Source organism: Corvus cornix, chromosome 22 (assembly GCF_000738735.6).
Source record: "Corvus cornix cornix isolate S_Up_H32 chromosome 22, ASM73873v5, whole genome shotgun sequence".
In the NCBI taxonomy this organism is placed as follows: domain Eukaryota; kingdom Metazoa; phylum Chordata; class Aves; order Passeriformes; family Corvidae; genus Corvus; species Corvus cornix.
In genome coordinates this window covers 640,758-649,864 of record NC_046351.1, presented here as the reverse complement: position 1 = coordinate 649,864, position 9,107 = coordinate 640,758, and the positions used below count along the sequence as shown (strand labels likewise).

General features: G+C 60.4%; 2 protein-coding genes across 3 annotated transcripts; one reads left to right on the top strand and one right to left on the bottom strand.

Annotated features, from left to right (window-relative positions):
• Positions 1 to 2,895: 2,895 nt before the first annotated feature.
• Positions 2,896 to 4,607, bottom strand: LSM1 (LSM1 homolog, mRNA degradation associated). Its single transcript, XM_039564359.1, has 4 exons — positions 4,495 to 4,607; positions 4,171 to 4,239; positions 3,502 to 3,617; positions 2,896 to 3,370 (listed from the first exon to the last, which is right to left on the bottom strand). Exons 1-4 carry the CDS (start codon positions 4,538 to 4,540, stop codon positions 3,200 to 3,202), a joined length of 402 nt encoding a protein of 133 aa, XP_039420293.1. The 5' UTR covers positions 4,541 to 4,607; the 3' UTR covers positions 2,896 to 3,199.
• A 140-nt stretch (positions 4,608 to 4,747) lies between these two features.
• Positions 4,748 to 8,795, top strand: BAG4 (BAG cochaperone 4). Of its 2 annotated transcripts, none has more exons than XM_039564346.1 (4): positions 4,748 to 4,822; positions 5,941 to 6,180; positions 6,810 to 7,058; positions 7,552 to 8,795. In XM_039564346.1, the coding sequence occupies exons 1-4, from the start codon at positions 4,748 to 4,750 to the stop codon at positions 8,038 to 8,040; spliced, it is 1,053 nt and encodes a 350-aa protein (XP_039420280.1). In that variant the 3' UTR covers positions 8,041 to 8,795. The 2 variants fall into 2 exon arrangements, with proteins under 2 accessions (XP_039420280.1, XP_039420281.1); XM_039564347.1 differs by lacking the exon at positions 4,748 to 4,822 and adding an exon at positions 4,900 to 5,327.
• The last annotated feature ends 312 nt before the right edge of the window (positions 8,796 to 9,107 follow it).

Sequence of the window (9,107 nt, the reverse complement as noted above, 5' to 3'; positions counted from 1 at the left end):
ATGGAAAAGACCTCCAAGGTCATCGAGTTCAACCTTTGATGGGTAAAAATGGATAATAATGGATAATAAGGGATAATGATGGATGAGACCATCTCACAGCACAACCATTGTGGAGTAACGAGTCAGGCTGAGCCTCTGCAAATACTGCACAAGAACCAGGACAGCCCATAGAATACTGAAAATTAAATACATTGAGCTGCTGAGCCTGGGACTGGAAGTGAGGGCAGCCCCAGGCAGCCCCCCTATTCCCCAGGCCCTGTTATCCTCCCCAGGGCTGGGAGCAGTGGGACACGGCGGAGCAGCGATAACGCTCAAGGCTGAAATGACATTTCTGGGATGAATTACGGCCCAGAGCCCAGCACTCCCAGGAACCCGTGAATTACAGCTGCTTCCTTTGACGTCAGCCCCTGCACCCTCCTGCAGGCAGCCTGACCTTCCTCCCCCCTATTTCAACAGCTTGGCCCAGGGGGAGGTCACCCCCTCACTGCGCCGGCAGCCAGCCCGGGGAGCCCTATGTCTTCCCCTGCCTGTCCCCAGCTTTCCCGAGATGATTTGGGTCCCACCTGCCATCCAGAATGGTGCTGCTGCTCCCCAGGATGTTCTTCTCCATCGTCAGGGCTGCCATTCTCCATTGTGTGCCAGAAAACACCTCCTGCTCAGGTCAGCAATGTGGGATTAGTTGGAGGTGCTGCAGGGACCAGGAGGAAGCCAGGAGCTGCACTGTCCCTTTCCAAAACTGGGAAACTTTACTGGGAAATCCTTTTTGCAGCTGAGCTCCCTCAAGTGTGTTTCCCAGGTCATGCCACAGCTCTCCCCATCTCCAGGCTTCACCCACCTGCTTCCACCTCCTCTCAGGTGTGGAGGGAAACCCAGGAGGGTTTGAAATCCCCAAGTCACAGCCAGGAGCATCCAGCCCAGAGCTCCAGCCAAGCACACACAGAGCACTGACGGCTCTGGGTGCTCAGGGACACCAGAGACACCCCAATATTGTGCACTGCCCCCAGCCCCCACAGCCCCCCTGCCCTGCCAGCGAGGGGGACACAGCTCCAGGGACCGGAGAGCCCCGGCTGCGAGGCATCCAGGACTGCTATCCCAGACGGAGCAGCCGCTCCCAGCACAAGGCCTCAGCACAAGGACACAGTTGTTTGTGAGAAGAACCAAAACACCCCACGCAGAGCTGCCCCTCTGGCTCCAGGCTGGGGGGGCTGGAGGGGCACGACCCCCCCATCAGTGCCCCTCAGGAGGGAGCACAGGCACAGTCACACTGTGCCACAGCACATGAGGAAATGTTCCAGGTGACCAGTCCCCAGAGCAGGACACAGACCCCAAAAAGGCACCCAGAACCCTCATGGGGATCTGGTTAACTGGGACACCCCAGCCCCCACAGCCCCCTGAGACACCCCCCAGGCCCCTGCACAAAGTCACCACACAGCTCCATTTGCAGCTTTTCACCTAAAAAACAACAGGGCTTGAAGTACCAACATGCACAAATGCGCAAAATGCACAAAACCAAAATGATGCTAAGCAAAGGCACTGGAAATTCACCAGGACCTGAAGGCTGAGGGACCCAAGAACCCCGAGGCTGCCCTGAGCCCCCCACCCTGCCCAGCCGAGACACCTTCGAGAACATTCCCCTCTTCCAGCCCGTTTCCCACTGCAGTGACAGGAGCAGGGGAGGCTCTGTCGGGGTGACCCTGTCCCTCCTGCTGCAGCACGGCCGGGGGTGTCCCCCCCATCCCAAGGCTGCCCGTGTTGCTATTTGGAGAGCGCAGACGAACCACAGCCCCCGGTGCCCACAGAGGTCACACACTGACGCCGTGAGAATGGGCTCAAGTGCAGCAAGAATAGGTCCCTGTCTTGACCTCCACCAGCTCCTTACACCCCCCAAAGCCCCGGGCTGGAGGGCTGGGACCCCACCACCGGGGCTGGGCAGCCCCTTGCCTCCCCCCAGCCACCACAGGCATTGCTGCCCTGCTCGCCCTTCACCCAAAACACCCCCAAACAAACAGGGACAGCAAAAATACCCCCGAAGAGCCATCCCCTCCTGCCACAGATTTTCTAGCCACAGGAGCCAGCTCCATAAATGCTTTTTATTAAATTTTGTTAGAACAAGAAATTGTGTTTTCTTATTTAAACCTTTGCTACCCCCAAACCCACAACACCCACAACCCCAACGGGGCAGAAATATTTCCCCCCAAAGCAAGTGGTCCCTGGGCCAGTGAGAGGGGGCCGGTGCTGGCCACAGCAGCTGTCAGCTCTCCAGGACAGTTGTGCTCAGCCCCAGCAAGCAGAGCTGGGCTTGTCCTCTGTCCCCCCAGCACGGACTCTTCCCCCAGAGAACTCCCCCACTGCCCAGGAGAGTGGCCTGAGGTTCCGCAGGGATTGTCCCTGCCAAGCTTTGCCCTTCCCTGCCCACACCCAGGAGGCTCCTGGAGCCTGGCATCTGCCCAAAGCCAGCCCTGATGCCAAGGACTCTCCTCCCTACGGAAGTGCCAGGACACACAGGGGGCACAGAACTCTCCAACCTGACACACACGGCTGCACCAGCTCCCTCTGAGCACCGAGGTGAGGAGGTGCAGGCTCCGTGGAGCCCCAGCTGCAGCAGCTCTTTATCAGCAGGTAAAGAGTGGGTTCAGCTGCAGGGGAGTGGCACAGCCTGGCTGGGGGGTACAGGTAGTCTGTGTTGGGGTACAGGGGGTACCCAGGTCCTGCTCCCCGGCCCAGAGAGGACCTTGCCACAGGCTCCAGCATTCCCTCAGAGTGAGCCCAGCCTGCGGCAGGACCAAGGGTCCCAGCTCTCCCTGCACAGCACACAGAGGGCACAAGAGGTGGCCTGAGGGGTGCTCATCCTGAGAGAGGGGAACTGTAAGGACCAGAATACTGGAAAACCATCGATGTCAGGATCAAGGATTTATTTACACGTCAAGGAAAACTCTCACCCAGAGTCATGTGAGGAGGAAAAAGCAAACAAACCCAAGGAGCAGTGATTTGCCTCCCAAACACTAACGCTTGCACGCCCAGTGCACCGGGCCCTCCTCGTCTCCTTCTCCACAAGGAGACTAAAGGCATGATTTGTGTACAGTTACCAGCACCACAGAAATACAATCTGAAAATAAAACCCGCCTTTCCAGGGAAATCTGTCCCTGCCCAGGCGGATCATGGAGCAGCCCTCGCTCCTTGCAGGAAAGGGGCAGCAGCTTCAGTACTCATCCAGCGTGTCTGCCCGTGGGACGGAGAGGCCCCGCTCCTTCAGCGCCTGCACCTTCAGCTTCTCCGACTCCTGCTTGGCCTGCTGCTCCACCCGCTGCTCCTCCAGGATCTCCTCGATGGACACCTGCTGCAGAGGTGTGTCACTCTCCTTCTCCAGGTCCTGCAGGAGAAACGACTGGTTCAGCTCTGCACAGCATCCCCGGACCGCAGGGCACCTGTCACAGCAGACAGGCAGACAAACCACAAACACCCTGGCGCAGGCCCAGACTGCAGCGGGAGCTGTGCACTTACAATTTCCCCCAGCAGCACCACATTCTCGCCCCTCACCACGAAGATGCCCCGAGGGATGTCCCCATACTTCTTGCCCACGTGGATGCGCTCCACAGTCTGGTGCAACACCAAGTTCGCTGCAGCAAAGAGAGAGACGGAAAACCAGCGATGTTCCAGTGTGAATTCCGGCTGAACAGTGTCCCGTCCCACCAGGCAGAGCCCCAGAGCAGGGACAGCGCTGGTCCCATCACTCGGTGGGTGCTCCGAGCCGGGTCACTGAAGGCGGCGACGCTGTCCCCAGCTCTCTGCACCTCAGCAGCTCCTGCCCTCAGCTCCCCCCGGGCAGGGCAGGCAGTGAGCTCAGACCCCCGCGCTGAGCCCACCCGAGCCCCCCGTGCCGACGCGAGCAGAGGAGAGGATGGCGATGTTGGTGCTGCAAGTTCTGGGCAAGGAGGATGAACATCACCGGGCTGTTTCTACTCAAAAAGCGACGCCAGAGCATCAGCGCTGGATGCAATCGCGGGAGGGGAAGGTCCCAGGTGCGGGAGAAACCTCCGTGAAGCACCAAGTCCAGGGGGATGCGACACACGGGCAGATGTTTAACCCACAGCACGAACCCACTCGAAAAACACACCGCGGGTCCCTCCTCCCCCCCTGCCCAGCTGCCCGCAGGCCCCGGCGCGGCCGTACCGAACTGGTCGATGCTGCGCAGGTACCCGATGAGCGTCCGGCCGTCCCGCAGCAGCACCAGGTGCTTCTCTGCGGGGAGAGGAGAGCGGGGGGTCGGCCACGGCCCGCGGGGGCTCCGGGACTCCCGCCCGGGGCAGCAGCACGCCGGGCCGGAGCCCACGGGGGGGGGGGCGGCTCCCTACGGGAAGAGGGGTCCTGGCGTCCCACGGGGAACCGCGGGGCAGGACCCAGGGGGAGCGGGAGCCCAGACCCCGCGGCGGGGCGGCACCGACACGGCACGGAGGGGACGGGCCGCTGCTGGAGCGGCGGCCCGGCCGCACTCACTGTCGATGTCCTGGATGAGGCTGGCCGTGCCGGGCATGTAGTTCATGGTGCCGCCGCGCCCGCAGCGGAAGCGCCGCCATGCGCCGGTGCCGCCGCCGCCCCGGAACCGCCCGCGCCGGGCGGGGCCCACCCGCCGCTGCCCTTTTAAGCCGCGCCAGCCGTGCGCGCGGGGCCACCGCCGATTGGCCGGCGCCGGCAGGGGGCGGCCGCCGATTGGGCGCCGAGCGGGCGGGGCGGGGCGCTGGCGGCGGCCATGGAGCCCCGCGCGGCCGGGCCGGGCCCGCCTCGCCCCGCAGGGTCCCCGCGCCCGCCCGCGGCGGCCGCGCAGGTAACGGGGCCGCGCAGGGAGCGGGGCCGCGCAGGGAACGGGGGCGGGCGGGCACGGCCCCGCGGGACGGGCGGGGACTGCTCAGCCTGGCCCTGCTCCGGTAACGGGCGCGCCAGCCCCGACCCCTGTCCGGAGCCTCCCACGCCCCGCCGGGTTCTCGTGGCTCCGCTCGCGGACCGCCGCCCGCGGGGAAGCGCTGCCTGCGGAGCCGGCTCACGGGGACGTTTCTGGGACACGTGTGTTAGTGCAGAGATCCCGGGAATGCAGCGGTCCCGGAGCGGTTTGGGGAGCGGGAGGGCCCCGGTCCCGCGGCTGGGCATTGCCGGATCCCTCACCGGCGGCGTTTGTCGCACCTGCGTCTCGGGCTACTGTTGAAATTCGGTGTGACGGGAGAGGCTTTGCCCTGCCAAAGCAGGGTCTGCTCTCCGGCCACGGCTGTGGTTGGGTTTATCCTCCGGGATGTTGTCGGGGCTGATCCGGCTCTTCCATGGATCCCGGCACACAGGTTGTACAGCCTGCGCTCCGTGAAGCAGCTCAGGGACAAAATACTGCTTTGCCCGAAGCTACAGGGAGTCATTCCCTGAGCTCCTGAAATCCTGTGCTTCATTATCCCCTCTGCAGTTAGATGGAAATTCGCGTTCCGTACACGTTAATTATGGGATGGATCCAGGTAAATCCTCAGGCGGATCCTGGATGTGCAGACTTTCCATACACAGACGCACAGGACCTGCAGCTCAAGGAGCTGAACACTGGCGGGCAGAGCTGGTCTGTTTGCGTCGTGTCTATGCGAGAATGAGTGGGGAAATGAACTTTCTGGAGTGTTTCCCTTCCTCCGGTCGGTGATGCAGTGCTGGCATTGAATCCTGCAGGAGCTGCTCACTGTGAGGGGCTGCACAACTCTCCCTGAGCCCAGCTCGGCTGAGTGAGACCTGGTTAAGCCCGGTGTTAGACCTGGTACAGCCAGGTTAGACCAGGAGGGCCTAAAACTGGGGCAGATCAGCTGAGAGCAAAGGAACCCCCTGGTTAAATGCTGCAGGGAGGGCCAGTCCTCATTCCCGGAGCAGCTCTGCCTGTGCCCATGTCCCATTACCTTCCCTGTGCTCTTCCCTTGTCCCCAGGCAATGGATTCTCCCTACGCCAACGGAGCCTACAGCCCCCCATACCCGCATTACGCCAGCCTGCCGCAGGCACGGGGCTTCTACTGCTCGGGGCCCCCGCGGAGCCCCTACGCCACGGAGCCCACGGGCCTCTACCGGCCCCCGTCGCCCGCTCCCGCCTGGAGCTACGTCCCCCCGGAGTGTCCCAGCGAGGGCTCCGCGCTCCGCAGGCAGCAGGTCCCCGGCTACTCCCCGCCACAGGTAAGGGACACTCTCAGCCCTGGGTCGGAGCGTGCGGTTCCTGGGATGTTGGGTCTTGGGGCTGTGGCAGGGGCAAGCGGCGGGGCCTGCTCTGGTGGAGCTGGGGATCCCTGTGGCTCTTGAGCATCTTGTCCTGCCTGGTCTTACTCTTACAAAAACTGGTGGTCACCCTGTTCTCTGGACACCCTGAGCTTTTGGGCTAGGAAAGCAGAAATTGGGCAGCCAGCCTGAGCTGCAGCCGCTTCGCAGAATCCCAGAATTGCTGAGGTTGGAAAAGATCTCCAAGATCATAGAGTCCAACCTGTGACTGATCCCCACCTTGTCACCCAGACCAGAGCACTGAGTGCCACATCCAGTTGTTCCTTGGACACCTCCAGGGATGGGGACTCCATCACCTCCCTGGGTGTTACGTACCAATGCTTTACAACCCTTTCCATGGAGAAGTTCCTCCTGATGTCCAACCTGAGCCTCCCCTGGCACAGCTTGAGGCTGTTTCCTCTTGTCCTGTCCCTGTTCCCTGGGAGCAGAGCCCGACCCCGCTGGCTGCCCCCTCCAGTTCCCAGGGCTGTCTGAGGGAGCAGTGCTGGGAGTGACCCCAGTTGTAATCCCTGTTCCCCCTGTCCTTGCAGACCCCGGGAATGCCGATCCCGCAGTATCCATACGGAGACAGCAGTGCAGGGGTCACGGGGCAGGGCCCTGTGCCACAGCCCAGAGCCCCGGAGGACGCCTGGGGCCCCCCCTCTGTCTATGGGGTGCAGCCACGTTATGCCTGGCCCGCGGCCTCGGGGCACGGCAGCTTCTACGCCTCCGATTCACACCCGTCCTGGACCGGCAGCGGGGCTCCTTCTCACCCTCCCACCTGGGAGTCACAGGGACAGGTGAGGTCCTGTTTGCATACAGAAGACTAAAATCCATGGCTGTGATTCCATTAAGTACTGGAAGGACAAGATGCCCTGGGGCAGGTCTTGAAATGGGTCAGACAGGCTTTCTCTGGGTTGGATCAGGAATTAAGTGACTCTCCACATTTTTGGTTCCCGGGCAGTAGCAGCCCTGATGGGGGGACTTGGGGATGGGGCTGCTGATCCTTGGGAGCAGCTCTGGAATGTGCTGCCTGTGGAGAAGGATCCTCTGGTCTATCCAAACAGGACCGTGCTGAAATCTGTTCAGCATCTCCCCTGTTCTCGGGTAAAGAATGCTCAGGGGCTCACACTCCTCCTCTGGCCAGGTGCCCCTTGCTGGGGTGTTGCTTTCTGACAGCTGGGGACCAGAGCACAGGTCCCCAGCCCTGTCCCCTGTTGGTGCAGGATGAGAGCGCAAACCTCTGGGTTTAAGGGAAATGCACTTAGAGATGTTTTCTCCCTCTGACTGCAGGACTCTGTCTACGACAGATCTGAGCAAAGTCCAAACCAACACAGTTACTATTCTGATGTCAACCACCGGCACTCGGGGACAGTGAACGAGCACAGGATGGCCAAGCCCGCGCCGTCCCAGCCCCGGGTGCAGTACAGTGCCCAGCCCCAGCTCTATGACCTCGCTCCACGGAAGCCCGTGGCCGGGAGCCGGGAGCTGGGCTTCAAACCTGCTGAGCAGCCTTCCACAAATCCTGCAGCCATCCAGCCGGAGATTCAGAGGATCCTCCATGTGATGGGGGAGGCTGAACAGCTGGAGGAAGAGGTGGATGAATTTGTAGGGAAAAAGACAGATAAATCCTACCGGCTCCTGGAGGAGATGTTGACCAAGCTGCTGCTGGAGCTGGATTCCATTGAGACTGGGGGCCAGGACAGTGTCCGGCAGGCCAGGAAAGAGTCCGTCCACAGAATTCAGGCCATACTGGAAAAACTGGAAAGAAAGGGATTGTGAAAGTACATGAGCCACAACACACAGCCTGTTGTTGAGGTTCCAAAGAGTTTCAGTTCTCTTAAATCTCAGCTCTTTCTGCTACGCACTATTGACAATGGAATAGCAATAAGCCCTGAGTTAAATCAAACCCACCAAAAAGCCACCCCAGAAGCCCAGCCCTGACAAACAACTCAGCAAAGGACAAATTGAGAGAGGTTTGAAGCAGGAACAGTATTTAATGAAGATGTTGAAGAGAACTGGGCCAAGGATGGAGCCCTGTGGGGTTATGTACAGAGTTCCCCAGACTAGGCCCAATCTCTGGGTGCCTCTTACAGCCACAGTCAGTCTTTAAACACTTGTCAGATGTGCTGCAATGTGCAGCCATCAACCAAGACTCTGGGCTTGTCCTCACTGCCTGTATTTTCAGCTTCAGCTCCCTTGCCATAAACCCCGTGTGTCCTCATGGGGGTTGTTTGGGTTTAGTGCACTCAAGGAGTAACACTGAAGTGCTGGAGGTAGGGACTGTGCTGGCACATCTCACGTCATGCTGTTCCTCTTCTGTGGTGCAGAGCCAGTGTGGGGTGTCCCTGTGGGCATGGGAACAGACTGGAAATCCCAGTTCTGCCACTGGAAAGGAGAAGTGCAAGTCGAGGAAAGAACAGATGCAGAATGCTTGGAAGTGATTTCCAGGTCACTTGGGTTAAAATCCCCTGTTCAACTCACTGCTGTGTGTGACACTTAATAAACTCTGACAAGTTTTAAATGTTATTTTGTAATTGAGAAGTCTCAAAGTCTCTTTTTTCTTTAAAGAGAAGTGGTGGGGAAGGTTTTGTAACTCAGACCAAAGCTCCAATACAGCTGTGCCAGTGCTGAGGTCAGGGGTGAATGGAACATCCGAGAAGGCTGGTTTGGGGTGCCAGGGTGCCCCGTTGCCTCCCAGGCAGTGCAGATGCTCCAGGAGCCTCTAGCTGTGGCTCTAGGGCCAGTGGCTGAGTTGTGGAAGGGGTCTGGAAGGGATTTAAGATGCTTGAGGCTGGGAGTGCCGTGACCATGCGCTCTGTTCACTGACAGCTAGTCGAGGCCCTGGA

Coding starts and splice junctions, on each gene's coding strand:
- BAG4 (XM_039564346.1), top strand. CDS start 4,748: ATGGAGCCCCGCGCGGCCGGGCCGGGCCCGCCTCGCCCCGCAGGGTCC. Junction 4,823..5,940: donor CGCCCGCGGCGGCCGCGCAG/GTAACGGGGCCG, acceptor CCTTGTCCCCAG/GCAATGGATTCTCCCTACGC. Junction 7,059..7,551: donor CCTGGGAGTCACAGGGACAG/GTGAGGTCCTGT, acceptor CTCTGACTGCAG/GACTCTGTCTACGACAGATC.
- LSM1 (XM_039564359.1), bottom strand. CDS start 4,540: ATGAACTACATGCCCGGCACGGCCAGCCTCATCCAGGACATCGACA. Junction 3,618..4,170: donor GCGCAGCATCGACCAGTTCG/GTACGGCCGCGC, acceptor TCTTTGCTGCAG/CGAACTTGGTGTTGCACCAG. Junction 3,371..3,501: donor TGGTGCTGCTGGGGGAAATT/GTAAGTGCACAG, acceptor TTTCTCCTGCAG/GACCTGGAGAAGGAGAGTGA.